Source organism: Oncorhynchus clarkii, chromosome 5, assembly GCF_045791955.1.
Source record: "Oncorhynchus clarkii lewisi isolate Uvic-CL-2024 chromosome 5, UVic_Ocla_1.0, whole genome shotgun sequence".
Classification (NCBI taxonomy): domain Eukaryota; kingdom Metazoa; phylum Chordata; class Actinopteri; order Salmoniformes; family Salmonidae; genus Oncorhynchus; species Oncorhynchus clarkii.
In genome coordinates, this window is record NC_092151.1 from 53,153,002 (window position 1) to 53,177,822 (window position 24,821).

General features: G+C 45.4%; 1 protein-coding gene across 4 annotated transcripts in view; it reads left to right on the top strand.

Moving 5' to 3' along the window:
• LOC139408986 (coiled-coil domain-containing protein 50-like) overlaps window positions 1-22,107 on the top strand; it is a 31,060-nt gene extending 8,953 nt beyond the window's left edge. The window contains exons 3-12 of one of the 4 annotated variants that reach the window (XM_071153562.1): window positions 5,269-5,398; window positions 8,909-8,999; window positions 9,714-9,816; window positions 13,117-14,085; window positions 14,750-14,910; window positions 15,190-15,234; window positions 15,871-16,008; window positions 16,318-16,397; window positions 19,165-19,274; window positions 19,601-22,107. In XM_071153562.1, the coding sequence (XP_071009663.1) occupies window positions 5,269-5,398; window positions 8,909-8,999; window positions 9,714-9,816; window positions 13,117-14,085; window positions 14,750-14,910; window positions 15,190-15,234; window positions 15,871-16,008; window positions 16,318-16,397; window positions 19,165-19,274; window positions 19,601-19,620 (1,847 nt within the window). In that variant the 3' untranslated portion in view covers window positions 19,621-22,107. Of the gene's footprint in view, window positions 1-5,268; window positions 5,399-5,431; window positions 6,368-8,908; window positions 9,000-9,713; window positions 9,817-13,116; window positions 14,086-14,749; window positions 14,911-15,189; window positions 15,307-15,362; window positions 15,583-15,870; window positions 16,009-16,317; window positions 16,398-19,164; window positions 19,275-19,600 lie in introns of those variants that run through there. The other 3 variants (XM_071153563.1, XM_071153565.1, XM_071153564.1) reach the window with 3 other exon arrangements.
• The last annotated feature ends 2,714 nt before the right edge of the window (window positions 22,108-24,821 follow it).

Sequence of the window (24,821 nt, forward strand, 5' to 3'; positions counted from 1 at the left end):
ACTTTGCTCTGTTCATCTTTGCCTCAATCCTGACTAGTCTCCCAGTCCCTGCATCTGAAAAACATCCCCACAGCATGATGTTGCCACCACCATGCTTCACCGTAGGGATGGTTTGCCAGGTTTCTTCCAGACTTGGCAATCAGGCCAAATAGTTCAATCTTGGTTTCATCAGACCAGAGAATCTTGTTTCTCATGGTCTGAGAGTCTTTAGGATCCTTTTGGCAAACTCCAAACAGGCTGTCATGTGCCCTTTACTGAGGAGTGGTTTCCGTCTGGCCACAACCATAAAAGTCTGTAAGGTGGAGTGCTGCAGAGTGCTGCAGAGATCCTTCTGCAAGGTTCTCCCATCTCCACAGAGGAACTCTGTAGCCATGTCAGAGTGACCATCGGGTTCTTGGTCACATCCCTGACCAAGGCCCTTCTCCCCCAATTGCTCAGTTTGGCAGAGCGGCCAGCTCTAGGAAGAGTCTTGGTGGTTCCAACCAAACTTCTTCCATTTAAGAATGATGGAGGCCACTGTGTTCTTGGGGACCTTCAATGCTGCAGACATTTTTTGGTACCCTTCCCCAGATCTGTTCCGACAGACCTCATTGCTTGGTTTCTGCTCTGACATGCACTGTCAACTGTGGGACATTGTATAGACAGGTGTGCTTTTCCAAATCATGTCCAATCAAATTAAATTACCACAGGTGGACTCCAATCAAGCTGTAGAAAGATCAAGGATGATCAATGGAAACAGGATGCACCTGAACTCAATTTCGAAGCTCATAGCAAAGGGTCTGAATACTTATGTAAATAAAATGATTTAATTTGTAAAAAATTGCAAACATTTCTAAAAACCTGTTTTCACTTTGTCATTATGGGGTATTGTGTGTAGATTGGGGGGGGGGGGGGGGGGGGGGACAATTTTAATCCAATTTAGAGTAAGGCTGTAATGTAACAAAATGTAGAAAAAGTCAAGGGGTCGGAATACTTTCTGAATGCACTGTATATAGTGCTATTTTATATTGTTTTTATTACCATTTTCATTATTATATTTCACTTGCACTGCATGTTGTTGAAGCCTAAGATTTTCACTGTTCACTGCAATCACACCTACAGCCCTGTACATGTGACTATTAAACTGAATCTCATAGACTCTTCAACTTGTCCTGAGAAACCAAATTCTTGCCTGCGTGTTTGATTTTTAGATGAATGTGTCATCTTTGAGATTTCAGTTTCTTTGTGTCTGCCCTTGTGTCTGTACTTGTCTGTGTGTGTCTAATCATAATTAGGCTGTGAATGTGTGTCGTTCATCTTTCAGTGTCACCCTTTTTTTCACACAGAAACCTAGGCTTTGAGTGAAACTATCTGACTGTAAGCACTGTCATTGGCTGCCTCCCAGTATTCATTAGGCCCTGAGGTGAAAAAGTCACCCTTCCCAGAATAGATTAAAGTCCAGGCCAGACATAACTACTACTTCCTACTTACTTCCACAAATAAACATTATCCCCCAGATGGCTGGGGATTACAGCCCTCGTGTCCCTCAGTAGAGCTGGGAAATATGGACAAAAATCCATATTGTGATAAATTGCCTGCAATTGATTCGATAACGGTAAGTTTCTAACAATGTGCACCTCAGTTTAAAACATAACATCCTTTAAACTCATGGCCGGCCCGCTCATTTAGGCAGGATTAGGGGGCCGCAGATATCGTATATGGTAGAAAGAGTATGTGGCCTTTTCTGTAGCCTACATTTTTATCTCCAGCCTCTATGACAATGTAATGAGACGGACACTTTTTTTACATCATGCAGGTTTCTCCGCTTAAATAGCCCGACCTAAATAGTGCCCAATCAAAAAAAAAAAATGTGCTGACATGTTAACAAACAACATATCCTAAAAACAGGACAGGGCAAAGTAAAATGTACAATATGGAATGGACAATCGGGCTACTCAAAACTGCTGTCCATGCGTTTCATCCCTTGGGCTAAAATTGTCATTTAGTTTGTATCTGCAAATGTTTTACAAGCTGACCTTAGCGAAAAAGAAAGCGCTTCTGCATTTCCCGCTATGTAATCACATTACAAATAGGCGCAGGATAACTCCTGATAAAGTTGGGTAGCTGACGTTCCGCCAATTTGATTAGTCACAGGAATCAGGACTAATAAAGCCATTTACAACGGCCTGTTTTACAGAGGGCCTAATATGGATGGGCATTCATGAAATTCCATAACAGGCTGACAAGGTAGTCTACACCCCAGGAAGCACGGTCCGTAGGCAATGTTTTTTTGTTGTTGTCCGGAACGGTAGTCGTGTGTGTGTGTGTGTGTGTGTGTTTAAAAAAAAATAAAAATAAATGGTAGGCCTACCAGATGGACATTCCTAAAATGACATTTCAGGCAACACTGTGGGGCAACTCCAGTCCTCTCGGGCCTAATTGGTGTCACATATTTGCCCCAGCTAACACACCTGACACTAATAATGAACTAATCATGATCTTCAGTTTAGAATGCAATTAGTTTCATCAGCTGTGTTGATTAGGGATGGGGGGGCGAAAGTTACACCACTCCGGCTCCCGAGGACCCGAGTTGCATATCCCTGCTGTAGGCTATACCTCAGTAATCACGGACTGATGCTGATGCCTTTTTGATCTATTTGGGTCTTATCTGGACTGGCCTTTTTTTTTGTTTTTTGGTGCAGTCAGGACCAGCCTTGATTTCCAGTCCAGACCAAATCTGGAACAGTCAGACATTATTGTTGGTTCATATTTTGTCTGGTCTGGACCAGCCTTGATTTGGCCCAAACATGGACATCTATAAATGACATATTTTCAACTTTCATTCAGAACAGAAAATTAACTTCATTAAAACGTCCAGAAAATACGTATTTTCACTGTTTCGTTCAGAGCCTAAATTGAACCTAGCTTCAACGTTTGAAAAATACATATTTTAGACGTCTTTTCAACGCCATTTTGCTTACGGGGACTATTCTTGTAGGGGCAGGCAATTTTTGGTCTTGCTTAGAGTGACAGTACGGCCAGGACCGGCCCTGTTTAAACTACTACGACGACAACCGACGACGATGGTTGTAGCCATCAATTGCCCCATTTAACAATCACACATATTAGCAAACTTATTTCATTTCAAAACGGAACATTTCTTGACTATAGACTATTGTAATGAACGATGTCCGCAAAATGCCTGCGATGAGTGATCTGTATGGTTGGTGTCAATCATTTTCGGTTTATCGTCCCAGCGCTATCCCTCAACCACAACTACTCCCACGAAAAGTCCAGGGAGATTTTAAGATCTATGGATCTGGACCTCTTGACTATTTAGTTGGGAGCCCATTGCTTTCCCAGTGCCCAAGGAGGACAGAATGTAGCACTCCAGCAATAATGTCTTTCAATCTGTAAAGTTGCAACAAAAAAAAAATCAATGGCTTTTCAACAAACTTTATCTTGTAAGAGAAATTCTATACTGGATGATAGGACGTCCGTTATCCATCCATACCTCAATGTGAAGAGTTTATGGATTCTGTTTGGGTCTGTCCTTGTATCAGTCCTCCGCCCTCCACTGCTATAGTGCGTCACGACAGGGCGGGTCCCCTCCTTTGCCACAGCAACAGTTCTGGTTTTAGCAGCCACTCCGTCTGCGTGTTCCTTTGTCTTGGAGGTCACTGGGAATTACTCTTACACGGTCTGGCTGTCCCCTACATTGCACAGTGTCATCCTCACTCCAACCAACAGATGGCTACTGCCCCACGACCAGCTCTGCTTAACCAAAACATTTGGCATATTTGCATCTGCAGCGAGAGAGGAACTCGAACAACGGTTATTTTGACTCGGAAGGCCTCAAGGGGGGATTGTTGCACGCAAGGCTTGGTTCACTCAACAGAAGAACTGCTGAGTGCATGGCTGTCATGGTAGGATATAGGGCCTATTGCTTTAAAACCCTGGTAGAACCGTCATGCACCAAAAGGCATGAATGGCCTTGGGTTGAGATAATAAATAGGCTGCATTCTGAAAGCATCCGTCATGCCTCTTAACCCAGGCAGATGGGCCAGCTAGGCCTGACATTTGGTCTCTCCATCACATTAGTCCTATAAACTTAAGCTTTGTTTATGCCTCTGAAGGATTCCCCTTTTCATTGTCCAGCATCACTGTCCCATGCGTTCTTTGTCATTGTCCAATGCTGTCTGGTCCTCTTGGATGCCAGCCACAGAGAACTGGTAGAAGTAGCCCATACAGAAACGTCATTTCCCAGGCTACGCTGTGTATAGACTTAAGCTAGTTGTAGTGTCTTAGACCAGATTGTGGCCCACTGATTAGGAGGATATCAGATCTCTCAAGTTGAGTTAACAAGAAGCCTTTATCCTGTGTTCTTAGAAATTCAAGATAACAGCAAACTGTGGTTTTACCCCAGGAGGAAAAAAATAGCATTGAACGTCACAATATATTTTGTTCTCTGTTGTCGTGTGTTTGCCCTAAAAAAATTGAGGCACCGTAAACCCACCACACAATCGATCAGCATTGTCCTAAAAATCGATGTCAGTCTATTTCTCTGGTGATCCACTGCTTCCCAGCTTGTCACCGCAGCAACTTCATGGAGCCTCTAGTAAATAGTGGTGTAATTTGGTCTTTTTCACATGAAGCCTACGAGTGGATCAATAGCCAGTCCAGTGGAGCTGAATGAGTAGCAAAGGAGTGAGCGACGCTCCTTCACGCGTTTTGGGCTGGGAGTGCGTCGGCAACGAGGATTTAGAGCCTGCCCTGTTCGAGTCCACGGCCCTGTCTCGTCACGTGCAGCCACTCACAGCCTTGGAATTGGCAGCTCCTCATCAAGTTGATCCAAGTGGGCTAGTTCGTCATAGCCAAGCTCAGTGAGTCACAAAGCGTCAGTGTTTTTTTCCCCCTCTCGTCTCGTCCACAGAGTGAACTCTAAAACAGCCCTTCTACTCCTCAAAATGTATGTCCAAACTGTTCGCTAAATAAACACACTCAACTCCAAGTACTTGCGTCCCAGTCCTGCGGTTTAAAAGGCACCAAAACAAATAAACCCGAGGCTTGTGACTGACGTCGTCCATCTTGTTCCTCAGCGTTGCAGTTTGGCCAGATGAACTGACTGTCGGTCTCAAATGGCACCTTATTCCCTACGTAGTGCACTACCTTTGACCAGAGGGTGCTGTTTGGGGAGGCAGCTTGCGAGAGCAATTCGTGTTCATGCCTTGATTGTGTACTAGTCAGCATGGTGTTTGTTTATTTTTTTGTTTTTTTTGTCCTTTACAGTCGAGAGCCACTTGGCATCCAACGTCCACAAGAGCCGTCTGGTGCAGCAGGACGTAGCGTTGGCCAAGCAGCTGCAAGAGGAGGAGGACCGGAGGGCCCAGGCCAAGGCCAAGAGACAACACCGGGACATGTGAGTGACACAGATACTATTATAAACCGGGTAGTTTGGGTCTTGGATGCAGATTGGCTGAAAGCTGAATTATATCAGACATTATAAACTGGGTGGTTCCAGCCCTGACTGCTGATTTGGCTGACAGCCATGGTATACCATGCATTTGGAAAGTATTCAGACCCCTTGACTTTTTCCACATTTTGTTACGTTACTTTACAGCCTTATTCTAAAATTGATTATATAATCAAATGAATAAATTATCACATTTACATAAGTATTCAGACCCTGTACTCAGTACTTTGTTGAAGCACCTTTGACAGCATTTACATCGTTGAGTCTTCTTGGGTATGACGCTTGGCACACTTGTATTTGGGGTGTTTCTCCCATTCTTCTCTGCAGATCCTCTCAAGCTCTGTCAGGTTGGATGGGGAGCGTCGCTGCACAGCTATTTTCAGGTCTCTCCAGAGATGTTCGATCGGGTTTGTCCGGGCTCTGGCTGGGCCACTCAAGGACATTCTGGGACTTGTCCCGAAGCCACTCCTGCATTGTCTTGGCTGTGTGCTTAGGGTCATTGTCCTGTTGGAAGGTGAACCAGGTTTTCGTCAAAGAGCTTGCTGTACTTTGCATCTTTCCTTCAATCCTGACTAGTCTTCCAGTCCCTGCTGCTGAAAAACATCCCCGCAGAATGATGCTGCCACCACCATGCTTTACTGTAGGGATGGTGCCAGGTTCCTTCCAGACGAAATAGTTCTATCTTGGTTTCATCAGACCAGAGAATCTTGTTTCTCATGGTCAGAGTCCTTTAGGTTCCTTTTGGCAAACTCCAAGTTGGATGTCATGCCTTTTACTGAAGAGTGGCTTCTGTGGCCTGATTGGTGGAGTGCTGCAGAGATGGATGTCCTGAGGTCTACTGACAGTGCCTTCAACCTCACGGCTGGAATTTTTCCCACACATGCACTGTCAACTGTGGAACCTTTATATAGACAGGTATGTGCCTTTCCAAATCATGTCCAATCAATTGAATTTACCGCAGCTGGACTCCAAAAAAGTTGTTGAAATGACTCAAGGATCATCAATGGCAACAGGATGCACCTGAGCTCAATTTCAAGTCTCATAGCAAAGGGTCTGAGTAATTGTTTAAATAAGGTATCGTTTTTTTTATTTTTAATACATTTCCCAAAAAATTATAAAAATGTGTTTTTGCTTTGTCATTATGGGGTATTGTGTGTAGGTAGACTGATGAGGAAATGTTTTTCTTTAATCCATTTTAGAAATAGGCTGTAACGTCACAAAATGTGGAAAAGGCGAAGGGGTCTGAATACTTTCCTAATGCACTGTATATCAGACCGTATACCAACGGTGTGACCAAACATTTATTTTTACCGCTCTAATTACATTGGTAACCAGTTTATATAGCAATCAAGCACCTCTGCATTGTTCCTGAGAACAGCCCTTAGCTGTGGTACATTGGCCATATACCACACCTCGTGCTTTACTGCTTAAATATGCCACACCCCCTCGGGCCTTATTGCTTATATATCATTCGACCACGGACTCTACTACGACCATAACACGGTAGCAGACATTTGGGTGTCAAATGTAGGAAAACGCACTCGCATCCACACAAACTACTGCTATCTTAACCTAGCCGGAGGTTCTAGAGACACTCCTAGAGAACCATGATCTAACCCACACATTAACCCTAAAGTCCTAGACGCCACCGGTACGTATGAATCGCACACATACTGTATTATACACACCGTTTACATGATGCTAAACACCCTGCCACAGCCACATTTTATTGTGTCATGTGGAAGAAAGTGCTCCACTTTTCTCTTTTTTTTGTGCCAAATATGCTGGCTCATGCCGCAGTGAAAGTTGTGCTCCGAAGTGAGTCTTCCTCACACGCTCACTAGCAGCAGGGCAGCGCCCCCAAGAGAGAGGCCAGATGCTCTGCCGCACATACAGCCCAGCTAATGCTGCTTGGCATGCTGGGAGCTCCTGCTGCCATCTTCTCTGCCTTTGCCCAGTGTGTGTGTGTGTGTGTGTGTGTCTGTCTGTCTGTCCCTCTCGCCCCTCCCCCACTTGTAGGCTGTTTTGTAGTGATGTGGGATAAAATCGATAGTTACATAACATATTATTTTTATACGCAATATGTTTTGCGCTAGTTGGCTGTACCTGCACCAAAACTAGTATTTTTCAGTTCATCAGCACTTTTTCTACAACAAATCAAATCAAAACGAGTTCTCATGGCTCTCTCTTGTCCCTCTACAGCAGACACGTGGTGAGCAACATGTTTGGAACGTCGAATCGCAGTAAAATCACAGTAGCGAATCACAATGCATATAGAACCGCAATCCATATCATATCGGCATCTTAAGTATCGCAATAATATCGTATCGTGAAGTCCCTTGGCAATTCCCAGGCCTATTGTCTCGCTCGCTCTCTTTACCCCATGCCTCGCTTAGCTCCTTTAGCCACATGGCTAGCTGTGGGTGTGTGAGGGGATGGCCTCTCAACGTCACTGCTGGCTTCGATAGGGTCATCTGGGGAGAGCACGCCACAGGCGCTGGTAATACAATTTGTTTGGGGGGCTAGCAGCCTGGCTACCACCTCGGCAGTGTAATTCATAGCATCTATTTCCAATATGTGCGTTTCAAGCAGGGTACCTGAAATTGAAATAGGAGCCGTTTTCTGAAGTTCAAATGGAAGTCTATTCATTTTGGTAATGCACGTATACTGTTATTGGTAGTCTCCACTGTTTTCAAAGGGAGCAGGCATTATAAAACAGATAAGAAAATAGCCTACATATTTGCATACTGGCATATTCTCCCGAATAATCAGTCAGCTCGGGTGTGAGCCGCCTGAGTCTCACAGATGCTGTGCTTCCGAATCGGTTCAGTTGACGAACACGCGCGAAGGTCATTGGAGTGGAGGCTATATGCGTGACAGATCGGTAGCAAAGACGTCCCATCTGCCTAATCTCGGACCCGTCGTCGTCTGCCCTGGCACCCTGAGCCAACACGGCTACAGTTCAACGTGTCAACGATCGCAGCCCGACTGTGTTAGCCTAGCTGTCGCCGCCACATTGTGACAGGTCTCCTCACCGCTTTACAACACCGGATAAATCTGTCTTTCGTAATCCTGAACAGGCCGAGAGGAGGAAGACTGAAACGGAGAGACGCTATCGAGGTCGCGCTTGATTAGTCAATCAAATCGATTGTGTTTTATAAAGGCCTTTTTTTTTTTACATCCGCAAATGTCAAAGTGCTTCTACAGAAACCCGGCCTAAAACCCCAGACAGCAAGCAATGCAGATATAGAAGCACTAGCGTCCTTTTTGTGTTCTGTGAAAGCCCTTGTTTTTGCCACTAGTGTTATGTAGTGGGGTAGTGTGGACAAGATACAAATAGCCCTACTATCCATACAAGAACTTTGGGCAGGGTACAGGTTTTGGGGTAGTTGACTGTTCTGTATTTGCTTCTAATGTTTTGTCTCCTTTGTCTCTGACACACACACACACACCTAGAGAGCGCAGCGACAATGAGATTGCCCAGGAGATACAGGAGGAATTGGTTCGACAGGCGGAGCAGCAGCGCAAGCAGGAGGAGAAGGATGCGGTAAGTGACTACACCCACACCCAATCAACAGCTCTGGGGTGAAGTGTCCCTAGGTACAGATCTAGGATCAGCTTCCCCCTTTCCCTAATCCTAACCATTAACCGTTAGTGGGGGAAATGCTAAACCGACCCAAGATCAGGGTCCAGGGGAAGCGTCAACCTGCACCCAATCAACATGGGTGCACCCCCTCCACCCTACCCCCACTGTAGTATCGATGGGTCACCACAGGCGGGTCACCGGATTGGCCTATTCAAATCCACTGCTGGTGTACTTGTTTGTTCCACTTTACTGTTAGTAAAGCATGTCTAGCCTAATGGAGCCTTGGCACCCGAACTGGGTTCAAATACTATTTTGAGTCATTTGAAATACTTCATATGTGCTTGATTTTTTTATTTTAGCTTACATGCTTCAATGGAACCAATAGAATAGTCCCAAAACGTCACCCTGCCCATCCGGCATTAGCCCCGGCAGGCTAAAGCAAACGCTAAAAGGTTTCAAATAGGCCTGTATTTGAATCCAGGTCTGACTGGCACTGTGCAGGCACAGGGCCATACTACGGATTCCTCATAGGCTACTTCTTCAAACCTTTTCATTTGTAATCCTTAGTGAAAAGCAGCAGGATAAAAATAACAAGCGAGGTGTCAGCAGTTTTGAAGGTGTTTTGTTTTTGTGTGTGTGTGTGTGTGTGTGTGTGTGTGTGTGTGTGTTTTCCAGGCCATCGCTCGTAAGCTGCAGGAGAAGGAGATGAAGGAGGAGAGGAAGCGACAGAAGCAGCTGGAGGCCAACTTTGAGGAGGAGTACTACGAGGATAAAGGAGGTGGGTCGAGCGCCCCCTGTCTGTTTCAGGAATCTAGGATTCTATTCCTCTGTTGTTGGAGGGAGGGATACGTTTGGGGTGAGAGTGGCCGGGATACGGTGAGAGTGGCCGGGATACGGTTGGGGTGAGAGTGGCCGGGATACGGTTGGGGTGAGAGTGGCCGGGGTACGGTTGGGGTGAGAGTGGCCGGGGTACGGTTGGGGTGAGAGTGGCCGGGGTACGGTTGGGGTGAGAGTGGCCGGGGTACGTGCATACACGCAGCCATTCACACATGCGTGTGTGTCAGGGTGGGTCATTATGGCGAGGGGTGGATTGGAAAGGTCATACAGTGTGTGTGTTGGTCAGGGATGGAGATGCACGAGGTGTGTGTGGAGAGGTGCGTGAGTTACTGTAGGGTTGATCTTTCGGACGAGGATTTAGGAGGGCTGTTTCATAGTTGACCTTGAGGGTGCGTACTGCGTAGGTACTAAAGTAGAAAAAAAGAGTTGTTTGTCATCGCTCGCTTTCTCTCTCTTGCGCACACACACACACACACCGTGGTTTTGCTCCTTAGTGAGCCGAGACAGTGCTTTGCAGGGCTGCGGGAACAGCTTAGACTTGACTGCAGCAATAAGGCTCCATTTTAAACAGTTAGAAGCTTGCTGTCAGAATAATCAAGAGACTTGAAGGGTCTTTTTGGCAGTTAATGTTTGTCATAGTGGGTTCCAGCCTCCTCATCCCCCTGCCTTAAAAACAGTAAGACATTTGTCGTTAATCATTTTAATATGTCTCATTGGGAAGTGTTGGTGGGCATTTTACCTTATTCACTGAGGCGTTAGTGGTGGAAGCTCTTTCAGGCCTCATAGCTAGAGGCACAGGTGTGTGCGTGTGTGTGCAGGGGGTATTTTTTATTAATTGGTTTCTTTAATGTTCTTCACCTTCCTCCGCAGCTGGCGCTCGCACACACGGTAGGCTGAGGTTTTCCTGCAGACCCAGCCCCACCTAGCTACTTTTATTTAGACAGAAGGCAAGGAGGAATATTTGCCCAGGACCGCTCTCTATTTCACCTAACGATTGGATTAAATCTTCTCTTCAAAGTGATTTTATTTTCTTTCTCTTTTTTAAAAGGAACAGAGAGTATAGTCAGGGATTTCGTTCTACTCTACACAAAGCTAAGGCTGTGGTTACAGTATATAGGTTAGGTGTGGACGATACACACACACACACACAGGTTTTCCCTCCACCTCTGTGTTGACATGAACAGGGTTGAAGGGACGGTCACTGCTGTCTCGTCTTTCCACACGGATCTCTACTTTCCTAGTGATTGGCATTTTTCTGTATCCACAAACCGTCTCAGAGTTGTCGTGCTGATCTTTTTTTCCGATTTAGATTACACGGACAGGAGGGAGACCTGATCCTAGATTAGCACTCCTGCTCTGAGATGCTTTGTGAGTATGGGCCAAGAACTAAAGCCTCATATGCAGTACTACCCTGTGTGTGCACATGCTGTCTGGCTGAGCATTTTAAATCTCAAATATCCATACATACACACACACTCTGCCATGTCTTATCTCTGGCAGGTTGTGTGATTGGCTGCCCCTCTCAGGAAATGAGGAAAGGAGGGGGCGCTGCCATGTTTGTCTTAATCCTCCAAATCGGGAGAGAAACGGTTGGTTTAACGCTCAGCCTCTTCTACGCAGATAAGCCATTGGAAAGAGAGGAGGGGAGAGAAGTGGGAAGGGAGGGAGAGGAGACCGAGGAAGGAAGGAAGACGAGATATCCAGGCTTTGCCTCGGTTTTTTTTTATGTATTAAGCCACAGAAATAGGCTAGAGAGAATCATTTCCAAAATGTTGCGTTTCAGAGCATGACAACCGCTCACCTTTTTTGGGATACTCGGTACCGACTTAGTTGGCTAATACATCTTCGGCAGATGACGGTGACCACAAAGTAGGCTCGATCCTCAAGCCACCATTGGAGAGCAGCCCAGGCTGAGGGCGGAACTTTTGTTTTTCAACGATGACTTCACTTCAGTGTCGTTTTAAGGAAACATTAGGACTTTTAAATGTGTTTTAACGTAGGTTTGTACATTCCCTCGCCTCGCTCTTGTTTCAAAAGTTAAACATAAACAGTCGTTTCGGTTGACGAGATTAGCTTCAGCAACATCTGCAGGATGGCCGACATTCCATTCAGCTGACGACAGGCTTTTTTTGGCCGGCGACCCCCACCATATAAAAAAGTTATGTAATCAAAGGCTGTTGTTTACTTTTTTTGGGGGTGGGGGGGACGGCTATGACTGTATTACAAATCGGTCTGACTACTTTTGACAGTATTTCAATCTGAAGGAAGTATGGTTTGAAGTGACTGAAATGCATCAGAAAGGGAAGTTCCCGAAGGTCATCAGGCAATCATTTTGTGTGATATTCCGTGTAGAAAAGAACAGCGTCGTTGATTGTTCTTTTCCCTCCTGTCTGATATCCGTGCCTGGTCTTGTCCGTGCTGCCCTGCGCGGCTTGAGGGGAAACGGTCTTATCTTTCAGTGATGGGGCCATAATATTTTGTCACTTAAAATGTTCAGAAGAAGAAGCCACGTGTAGGAAGAAAACAGAAACCGATCTGCTTGTTACAACCTCATCTGGCGGCTACTGATTCTTTGAACTAAGCATGAATTGTATTTTATATATTTTTTCAAATCAGATGACCCCCCCCACCCAATAATCGTCTGATTATTATTTTTATAGCTTTAAAAAAGCTGTTCAATTTCAAGTGCCTCCGACCACAGCTCAATACGAAGCTATCCGGTACGACGCACTCCAAGAGGTTTGTCTGTCAAATGCCACGTATTACTATACTATGTCCATATTGTTCCATTGCTTTCTCGTGGATGCCACTCACTGATTGTCATAACATGAATGCCTGCATGTCATCCCTTCTCACTGCCTGAGGTGCTTGGAGCAGTAGCTTGGTTTTTACCTCGGCTATCGGATGTACGGGGATCGGCTAACTAGCCATGATAATAACATCCCACTCTGCATTCTAACTCGGATCCGATTGTCTGGGAATAATTGGAGCCAAAATGGCACCCGTTTAATTATCAAACTTAAGTTTGCTGAAACTGTACGAAATATCCATGGCTCAACATTTTAAACATGCTCCATGATGGACCCTCACGGTCCTTACATGCAGGTGCTGTGACTTAACTAACCCTGTGTTCACTAACCAACCCAGTGTTTGCTCACATCTGCCATTGTCTTGTCCCATCCATGTCTTCCTTCTACATCGACCCCCCCCCCCCCCCCCCATCCCCCTCCCCTCGGCCCAGCCATCCGAGCCCCTCTGGACCTGGATGACAAACCCAGGCGACCTGGTTCGAACTCCCACTCCCCCGAGTCGCATCCCCTTACCCCAGGCTCACGACGCGACCTCTCCCCCGAGTACGTTTCTCTTGAGCCTAGCAGGACCAGATACGACTCTGTGGAGCCTAGCACCAGTGGACGTTCCAGATCCCCCGAGCACCATTTAGAGAGTAGAGGAGGGGGTAGTAGGGGCAAGCATGGAGACCCATACCCCGAGGACCACCTCTCCAATAGCAGGGGGAAACGTGGGGGCAGTTACCCAGACTACCACCACCCCACCGAGGGTAGAAGTAAAGGGAAGGGGGGCCAGAGGGGCCGAGACCCCCAGGAGTCCCAGTCCACCTTCTACCCAGACAGCCGTGAGCCCAGGAGACACAGAGAGGAGAGAGGGGATGAGGGAGAGCGGGTGGTGAGGAGGAAGGAGAGGCCCGCCCGGCCGCCCCCGCAGTCCCACAACCCTGTGGAGAGAGACGAGGCCTGGGAGAGAAAAAGAGAGTGGGAGAAAGACCGGCAAAGAGAAGCCAGGAGAGACGAGGAGAGGGAGAGAGACGCACCAAGACACGAGGAGAGATCGCGAGGCGGACAGAGACATGGGCTGCGATCGCAAGACCAAGAGCATGGCCGAGACAAACACAGAGAAAAAGACAGACGCCGAGAGAGAACCAAGAGCAGGGAGCGAGGTCTTGATGAAGACTATTACGAGCCCATACCCAGCAGCCGAGCCTGGACTGTTGGTGGGGTGGAGGGCCCTGGGGATGAGGGGGGGCCCATGGCCAGGCTCCACTCTGGCCCCAGTGAGCTGTGTGAGGAGGAGGAGGCCAGAAGGAGCCCCCGCCCCGGCGTGATGAGGGGGGAGAGGAGAGGTCACAAGGACCCTGAGGGGCCCAGCATGGGCACGGAGCGCTCCTACACGCACCCCGCTCCCAGGGAGCCAGGTACGGCGCAGTGCCGGGCCCATGGTCAACCGTGTGTGGTGTGTGCATGTGTAGCCTTGATTGGCCCATTGCTGGGAGCTGCTGGTGGTGGTTTTGGCTCCCTAACACAATAATTACTAATCATACCCTTATCTTCCTCTTCATCGTCATCTTCTTCCTCTTCTTGGTGTGGTGGGTTTCTCTCCTTCCCGTATCTGATTTATCGTTATGGTGACGATTCCACTGTAGTGGAAGGGGGGGGGGGGGGGGGGGGGGGGGGGGTCGTGATTTGAGCTCAGTGGATTCTGTTCCATCGGGAAATGCAACATGACAGATGGTCCAGATAGAAATGTACTGTGTAGAACAGATATGATTCCATTATTTGTTAGCTTGTATACATTACATTTCTGTCTTGAACCTTCTAATTCTAGTCTTCACGGGCTTCCGTCGGTGTGCAGTGTTTATAGCCCTACTCTCCACAACTGATCGAGTACTGGCATTGATTTGCCATCGATTTGTCCAAACACCTATCTACTGTCTCGGACCATAAATTTAAAAAATGCCAGTGACTTAATCTATAGACACTGCACTACAAGCCCTGGAGGAATCAGAGTTGGGGATACTGTGGTTTGTATCATTGACTCGACATACAGCTGTATTAATTAGTATGTGGCGCCCCCTGCAGGTCGTATCGTGCAAGGGGGACCAGGGGGTCGCGGCGCAGTGGTGGTAGGAGGGGAGTACGGGATGGGCGAGGCCACCCAGGGCATCGCCCAACTGGACCTGAGGGAGCAGGAGATCCTGGACATGGAGGTGGCCCGGAAACTACAGGAGGAAGAGGTCAAGGTGAGAGGACTGGTCAGCGAGTGAATGATGACGACCCCCCCCTACATTTTTTTTAAAAACACCCTTTTATTTTCAAGATCATCCATGTCACAACCGTGTACTGTAATACTCCCTCTCGCCATTCAGTTGGCCTCTGTCTTAGCCCCCTATTTTAGATGCATTTAGTTACAGCAGCATCAAAGATACATGTATAGTTGTCATTTGTGCTGTGTTTTGGGGGGGGGGGGGGAGAATGTGACTCAAACTTGGCTTCTAATTGTTGTTTTTTTCGGGTTCCAGGCGAGCAAGATGGACAAGCGCGCAGCCCAAGTGGCTCAGGATGAGGTAAGGATGTGGCCCCTTCTCTCGGTCTGGAAACTTCTGTTTTTTACAGACTGACGTGTCACTGCAAATCTCTCTCTCGCTCTCTTTCTCTTGGCTGTCTCTCTCTCTCGCTCTCTTTCTCTTGGCTGTCTCTCGCTCTCTCTCTCGTTCACTTTATCGCTCTCTTTCTCTTGGCTGTCTCTCTCTCTCGTTCACTTTATCGCTCTTTCTCTTGGCTGTCTCTCTCTGTCTTGCCCGGTCTCTCACGGTCACTGAAGTCTCGACTTTCACCCCATCAATAAAGCCATCTATTGAGTGTGACAGTGGTTTGCCTTTGTTAAATAAATGATAACCCTGGTCCCATTTATTCTCTTTGGTCGGTTTTAACCTGGGGTTAATCACATTTCACCACATCATGGGTAATAGCTCCTATCAGTGTATACTGCCAGATAACATATGAAGCAGCACTACTGTATGTGCCTGAAAAGTTAAATCTGGGATTGGAAAAACAACAGTGGGTACCAAGCCACTTGTTTAGGTAAACCGCTGGGGGATGGGGCTGGAGAAGTGTCACCGCGCTCTAATTCATTGGGACAAGGAGTGCGTCTGTCTTGTACTAGAGCTGTGTAGTGAACCAGGTTGTATTGGCGCCGTCAGGAGATAGCCCGGCTGCTGATGGAGCAGGAGAAGAAGGAGTACAAGAAGTCCAGGGAGAAGGAGAAGCAGGGGATGAGGCCGGAAGAGAGGGGGATGAGGCTGGAAGAGAGGAGGCGGCCAGAGGGAGGAGACTTCAAGGTGACTGGTCTTCTTCGCATCGTTTTTCTGGACGAGACGACTTTATGATCAGTAACACTGACTTTAGCACTACATGTACAGTATTTTGATAGTCATCAAGATGGAATTTGTGTTCAATACTGTAATGTATGGATGCATGTATTTTAACTTTGGTGCCGATTATGATCTGGTTTTGACATAGGAGTTCTGTAGTAAGAGAGCCACGGTGTATTGGCACAGTTTAGGGTGCCTTTTTTTTTTGTCAACTTGTTGATAATGGATTCGACCACAGATAAAGTGTTTTCCTGTCTATCTGTATGTGTGTTCCAGCCCAACTCAGAGGAGGTAGTGCGTCCCAGGTCCCGAGAGGAGGAGTATCAGAGGCACAGGAACCACCAAAAGCCTGTCAGGTATGTCTCACTCTATTAGCTGCAACAATGTAGAACACCTTATTACAACGTTGTAGCACCGATTTACAGAGGGGCAAACAAGTATTTAGTCAGCCACCAATTGTGCAAGTTCTCCCACTTAAAAAGATGAGGCCTGTAATTTTCATCATAGGTACACTTCAACTATGACAGACAAAATGAGAAAAAAAATCCAGACAATCACATTGTAGGATTTTTAATGAATTTATTTATCTGCTCCTCTAGAGCAGTGATGTTTTGGGGCTGTTGCTGGGAAACACGGACTTTCAACTCCCTCCAAAGATTTTCTATGGGGTTGAGATCTGGAGACTGGCTAGGCCACTCCAGGACCTTGAAATGCTTCTTACGAAGCCACTCCTTCGTTGCCCGGGCGGTGTGTTTGGGATCATTGTCATGCTGAAAGACCCAGCCACATTTCATCTTCAATGCCCTTGCTGATGGAAGGAGGTTTTCACTCAAAATCTCACGATACATGGCCCCATTCATTCTTTCCTTTACATGGATCAGTCGTCCTGGTCCCTTGGCAGAAAAACAGCCCCAAAGCATGATGTTTCCACCCCCATGCTTCACAGTAGGTATGGTGTTCTTTGGATGCAACTCAGCATTCTTTGTCCTCCAAACACGACGAGTTGAGTTTTTACCAAAAAGTTATATTTTGGTTTCATCTGACCATATGACATTCTCCCAATCGTCTTCTGGATCATCTAAATGCTCTCTAGCAAACTTCAGACGGGCCTGGACATGTACTGGCTTAAGCAGGGGGACACGTCTGGCACGGCAGGATTTGAGTCTTTGGCGGCGTAGTGTGTTACTGATGGTAGGCTTTGTTACTTTGGTCCCAGCTCTCTGCAGGTCATTCACTAGGTCCCCCCGTGTGGTTCTGGGATTTTTTCTCACCGTTCTTGTGATAATTTTGACCCCACAGGGTGAGATATTGCATGGAGCCCCAGATCAAGTGCAGGTCTACAATTTTGGCCTGGTGCAGGTCTACAATTTTGTTTCTGGTGTCCTTTGACAGCTCTTTGGTCTTGGCCATAGTGGAGTTTGGAGTGTAGACAGGTGTCTTTTATACTGATAACAAGTTCAAACAGGTGACATTAATACAGGTAACGAGTGGAGGACAGAGGAGCCTCTTAAAGAAGAAGTTACAGGTCTGTGAGAGCCAGAAATCTTGCTTGTAGGTGACCAAATACTTATTTTCCACCATAATTTGCAAATACATTTTTTTTTTTTTTTCTAATTTTGTCTGTCATAGTTGAAGTGTACCTATGGTAAATTACAGGCCTCTCTCATCTTTTTAAGTGGGAGAACTTGCACAATTGGTGGCTGACTAAATACTTTTTTGCCCCACTGTACCTAGATAGAGTCCAAGTCAAAAGTTTGGATACTTACACATTCAAGGGTTTTTATTTTGACTTTGTTGCATTGTAGAATAGTAGTGAAGATGTCAAAACTATGGAATCATATAGATTTTAGATTCTTCAAAGTAGCCACCCTTTACTTTGACAGCTTTGCACACTTTCATTCTATCAACCAGCTAATGAGGAATACTTTTCCAACAGTCTTGAAGGAGTTCCCACATATGCTGAGCACTTGTTGGCTGCTTTTCCTAGACTCTGCGGTCCTACTCATTCCAAACCATCTCAATTTGGGTTGAGGTCGGGTGATTGTGGAGGCTAGGTCATCTGATGCAGAACTCCATCACTCTCCTTGGTCAAATAGACCTTACAAAACCTGGAGGTTTGTTTTTGGTCTTTGTCCTGTTGAAAAACAAATGATAGTCCCACTAAGCGCAGACTCATCAGACCAAAGGACAGATTTCCACCGGTCTAATGTCCATTGCTCGTGTTTCTTTGCCTGAGCAAGTTCTTCTTATTATTGGTTTCCTTTAGTAGTGGTTTCTTTGCAGCAATTTGACCATGAAGGCCTGTTTCACGCATTCTCCTCTGAACAATTGATGTTGAGGTATCTGTTACTTGAACTCTGTGAAGCATTTATTTGGGCTGCAATTTCTGAGGCTGGTTACTCTGAACTTGTCCTTATTTTCTGGGTCTTCCTTTCCTGTGGCGGTCCTCATGAGAGCCAGTTTCATTATAGAGCTTGGTGGTTTTTACGACTGCACTTTAATAAAATGTACGTTTTTGGAATTTTACATATTGACTGACCTTCATGTCTTAAAGTAATGATGGACTGTCATTTCTCTGCTTATTTGAGCTGTTCTTGCCATAATATGGACTTGGACTTTTACCAAATAAGGCTATCTTCTGTATACTACACCTACCATGTCACAACAACTGATTGGCTCAAACACATTAATTCCACAAATTGACTTAACAAGGCGCACCTGTTAATTGAAATGCATTCCAGGTGACTACCACATGAAGCTGGTTGAGATAATGCCAAGTGTGTGCAAAGCTGTCAAGGCAAAAGGTGGCTACTTTGAAGAATCCCACATATAAAATATTAAGATTTGTTTAACACTTTTTTTTTTTTTTTGCTTACTACATGATTCACTATTACTCTACAATGTAAAATATGAAGAAAAACCCTTGCATGAGTAGGTGTGTCCAAACTGACTGGTACCATGTGTGTGTATATATATCCAGTATTAAAGCTGATCTAACCCCCCCCCCCCCCCCCCCACAACATTGCAACACTTATCACAACATTAAATACACCCCTTGTTACATTAGAAACTCTTTTTACACCAATATAATGCCCTTACAACATGATTTGTTCTTTCTCTCAGACCTCCTCAACCTCTTCCACATGACTATGAGAATGTGGAGACCAGCTACAGCTACTCAGAGAGCCACTACTCTTCCCGCACTCCAGCCAGACCTGAGGCTGCTTACAAAGGTTAGTCCAGCTACCGGAGGCCCCCGGCTGTGTTTTTAAGTTACATTACCCGACTAGATCAGCGTGTACATTGAGTGCAATGTTAGACTGGTTCAGTAGGACTCCCATTGTCACTTGGATCGTTTTAGTGCAGGTTTAACCCTCTTTCCAATGGAGCTAACTATCCAGCATACCACGTTGTTGACATGCGCTGAACGGATTAGTTAATTTCCTAAGAGATCTCCCACTGTTTTGGATTCTCTACCATACACACACAGTTGTGGTTGCAATGAAAAGTTTAAGCTTATGTCTGCTGTCTCTTATTTGTTTATGTCTGTCTCTTCCAGGTACCTATTACAGGCAGTGACCCAGGCTCCCTAAGTTATCCATCCGTGACTTTGTTGTTCCTTTTCTTTTTTACTCATCGTTGCTGTATTTTTAAAAACTCCCATCACTTTATATTGACCAAGAGCCTTGGGACAATGTCACCTAGTCGTTGGCGGTGGGATTCTCCAGCATGTCCAGTTGGCCGGGAGTTCGGGAAAGCGTGCGGCTGAGAGCATACTCTTTTATCGTTCCCTTTTTTTCCATTTTGGTTGTCTTCTTTCAATTGGCGCAACAGCCAAGAAGACTCAAAGGAGATGCCTTGTGATATTTATCCTCTTGCTGGCTTTTAACTGTTGAAGATGATGATGGGGGGGAGATGAAGGCGTTTCTGTTTTGCTGTAGTTGTCGTTTGCTGGTGTTTCCGTCCGTCTGTGGATCATGGTGAATCAATCCTTTGCTGGATATACTGTAACTGTGCAATCTCCGTCTATCTATCGCTGTCTATGGGATGTGCCTGTATTTGGAGCCGAAATGGCCTCCAATTGTACGTCTTTGAGCCAAGATGGCCGACGCTTGTTTTTTGCACTCCCAGGCTCCAGTTCTCCCGTCCTCGTATTGTGCTGCGCATCTAGGATGAACAACGTGACAGGCCCAGTCATACGTGCTGCGCTGCATATAATACTCCTTTTGAAAAGACATATTTTAGCATTTTATTCACAGGGGGGAAGAAAAAAAAGAGAACCTACTATATCAGGATGCTGGGTCTTTTGGCTTTGTGTTTTAATGCTTTCCAGTCCAGAAGCGAATGGTGATCGTATGTGGACTTCTGACTTGTTGCTGGCTGTATGCTGTTTCCATATGCGTGTATTTTTCCCCTGTGTCTTTCTAAAGGGGCATTTCTCTACTTGGAATGAAGACTTGGGAGGTAGAAGTGGGGTTTTATGGGACATACTGCCATGGTTAAGTGTTTTACGTGCATGCTTACTGACTGTGCTCTCTTGTGGGCTGAATTTCTATCCTCTCTGCGAAACTCTGACACTCCGTGAGTCAACGAGAGCCCAAGCCACTGAACTCCATCCATTTTGTTTTGTGGATGAACAAAATGCTCTTTGTAAATATTGCCCTAATATATTTGGTTGTATGTTCCATCCAGTATTTGATAGTCTCATCTGTTTACATGCTCTCAGCGCTAAGACAAGGTGACCAGTAAGAATTGAATGCATGTATATTGCACCTCTGTGCCAAACATAAGATTGTGGTGGTCTTGGCAGGGCTGTATTCACTTGGAACCAAACAGGACAAAACAAGGAGGGACCTAACTGAATTCGCAGAAATAGAAACTCTGATTTTTGTTGCAAAACATTTTCCGTTGCAAAATCTTGTTTTCTGTACATTCCATAATAAAAATGCATTCTGTCTCTCTCTTTCACACACACCACTCCTCTCTGACCGAGAGGGTTGTGTCACATGAGTAAACATTCCCAGGGTAGACATGCATGAGAGAGTGGAGGGAAGTTTCAGTCATCCACGGAATTAACAGGGAAAGTGAGAACAGGATTTCTTTCTACTCAAAAGGGACCTATTGACTCAGACAGCTGTGTTGATAGGGTTCACTGCTCTGTGGCCAGTTGTCATTTTCTCATCATATTGAATAAAGATCACAATAGTGGGAATAGAGAACACACTTATCAGACGTCCTCCTGTAATAGAGATGCATGTATCAAAAGGGGTTACAGGAGGCTATAGGGACTTTTGGATATAGTACACCTCCCAAATTGCACCCTATTCCCTATGTAGTGCACTACTTTTGACCAGGACCCATAGTGCACACATTTCCCCCCCAGAGCACTATGTAGGGAATAGGGTGCCATTTGGGAGACTTGCAAATGGACATGGCGCTAATAATTGTTTATTTCACAGGTGGAAAGAGTAAATCAGACACTGTTCCCAATTTGATCGACATTAAATGTTTAATTATGATCCTGTCGTATTTTAGATTTTTCCCCATTGACCGAGCTTCTTTATCCAAGTCCGATGGCGTTGGCGTGCTTTGTCCGAGTTGGTGGCATCTGCCCCGGAGACTCTTCTGTACTCGTCAAGACATTTTGATACGTGTAAAAATGTTCTGGATAAGATTTGTGCCATTTTAAGGATGATTATTGTCTGGGACTTGTCGATAAACGGGGAATCTCTGCTCTTTTTAAGATAATGACAGTGGAGGAGGATCGGTGTAAAAAAAAAAATCGCAGAACTAAGGGATGTGTATTTTTCCTTTCGTCTGATAATAGGATCACCTTGTGGACAAATTGAATATCAAATTAGAACACGTACATCATCGGAACAGATAGTGAGTGCATATTGGTGATTTGCTGTATACTGATTTGTGCTATATGCTGTGAGCGCAAAACGAACTGAAATCGAGTCTGTATGCGGCCTACAAAATCAAAGACGTGTGTGTTTTGGCGCTTACTGTGAGACTCTTTTGTATCATGAACTGAATAAACGTTTTGCTTTTACCATCTCAAAACAATATTTGCATGTGTTTTATTCACTAAACATATGTCCAATTCTGTGGCGTCACTTGTATTCTAACTTCAGGCCCGGGTTCGATATCACATTTCTATCGAGACTAAAACATGATGCAAGGCACACAAGTGAATGGTTTATGTATGGCCCCCAACTAGCCTAAATATTTTGAGGTGCATTTGGGTGCTATTACTGTAGCTCCCCTCGGAAAGAATCAATCGAGATTCAGACTCCTAGGAATTGGCTTAGTGTTTATTCAGCGAGTTACAGATATTGTACGAATCGTATTGCAGAAGAGTTGACAATCAAAGCACAAGTATTAAATATGCCAGTGTAAAGTCAACCATATTCTCTTAACACTACACTGAGAACATGTTGTGCTGCATTCCATCTTTTCAGTCTCTTGTCAGGGAAAAGGGATGGTCTGGGTGGGATTCCCCACTTACCTGTAGAGAGAGAGAGGACATGTATACACTTATTGCAGCATTCTGTTGATGCCCTGGTTTTGCCTGCACCACAATGTGGAATGGAGGAAGGCTGTCTCCAACACACAGTACTATCCAAGGGCCAATTCCATGTTTTAGCCTACAAGTTAAGACTTCGGTCATGTTCACTAGGCAAACGTTGAAGAAAAGATTCCGTTTGCTCTAAATAACATAAGGCTATCTGAACATTCCGCAACGTTGTGCCCCTGGTTAATGCGCCCCCTCATAATCCTGTAACGCCGACCAGGTTAACAGGAAGTGGCAAATGTTACAAAGCCACGTCTTATGTAGGCCTAGTCTAATTGTAATCTCTGTTCACACGTGTGTTTGTTCTAACTAAGCGGTTATGAGACATTTACCAGTAATGACATGGTTGACTCCTGATCAATATTTGCATTACAAGGCAACTGTACCAAATGAGTATCACCAGTTTGTTACAAGTGTAACCTGTTTTCACTGTAGGGCCTGCAACTGCTATGCGTGTACGAAGTCTTGTTGGGCACAGAGGTGAAATGGTACTCAAATCATTATGGATTGAAATTACTAAAAAACTAGCGCATTATTTTTCCTTGTTTGAACAGTGAAATTTGCTCACTTTTTCTCCCCTTCAACATTCATGATAATGCAGAAGAAAAGTGTACAAAAAATGTTTAAGGACACCTTCCTAATATTGAGTTTCACCCCCTTCCATTTTTTCTTCTTCAGAACATCCTACATTTTTACGGGGCTCGACAAGGTGTCAAGCGCTCCACAGGAATGCTGGCCTATGTTGACCTGAAATGCTTCCCACAGTTGTGTCAAGTTGGATGGATGTTCTTTGGGCGGTGGACCATTTTTGATTCACACAGGAAACTGTTTGAGTGCGGGAAAACCCCCCAGCAGCGTGGCAGTTCTTGTCACAAACCGGTGCACCTACTACCAAACCCTGTTCAAAGGCACTTCAATCTTTCACCCTCCTGAATGGAACACACAATCTATGTCATGGAAAGAGCAGGTGTCCTTAATCTTTTGCTACAGTATCCTACAATAAATTGTCAGCTGAAATAGATTTTTTTTGCTAAAAAAAAACAACTATCATTGTCCATCTCCAGATTAACAGCCTAAAATCTACTCATTTGGTTTTCATGATAATGTTGAGAGGGAGCAACCTTGCGATGAGTTCATGGCAATTTGATCAAATATAAAAGTGAGTCATGCTGGGTTGCGGTCATCGGGGAAAGTACATTAACCCATTTAACTCCTTCCTCATTAAACTCACAGGGAAGAGGGCTGAGTGCTTCAGTAGAGCTGGTTCACCAACATACCAGACATTGGAATTGTCTCAATTGCATACTCTCTCCTCGCCTCCTTCTCAAAACCCATTAGAAGAGAAGGTCAGAGGGGAGGGACCTCTGGCTCTCTAATCCAATGGGTTTTGAGAAGGAAGCGAGGAGAGAGGACACGAGGAGTACGCAATTGAGATGATCCTGTAGTGATGGTTTGCTTGCATGTTGCAACATCAGGGGGAGAAACAAACCCTTGGCAACCTACTGTGGGAAAATGTCAATTGTGTACTTCTCGCTTCCTCTCTCCTCAAAACCCATTGGATGAGGAAGACAGAGATCCGTCTGACCTTCCCCCTCCAATGGGTTTTGGGGAGAGGATGTGTAGAGTATGCAATTGACATTCTCCCACTGAGACTGCACACAGTAAGTTATGTCAAAGTTTTTTATTTACATTTTTATTTGATTGAGACACGCTACTGCCCCCTGGCTACAACAGGTATGTATGAGTCTTACAAACACAGTAAAAGACGGTTTCCTAGACAAAGCCTAGTCATGGATTAAAACATTCTCAATTGACAATGCTTTTTAGTCTACAACTAGGTTTATTCTGTGTCCGGGTAACCGGCTCAATCACACTCAAACTCCCCAGGTTATGTGGACTTCTCCAATTTAAAACCGGAGGCCTTGACACCTGTTGATGGACCTGCTACGCACACTACCAGAAACAATGACTGAAATCTGTTGGCACATCTCAGGCAAGGTTTCTAGCTGTGTGGGCAACATGTAACACCTGGAAAGGACTCTGAGAGAGGTAAACTACTGTTGTACATTTATTACTGTCCTAGGTGGATATTTGTATCATTAGTGCACGCACTGTGGTTGCCAACTATTGCAATACAACAATATCATGGTTCTTTGCTGTTATCAAATACATGTAGGCCTACAGTATTAAACGTTCTCTTGAA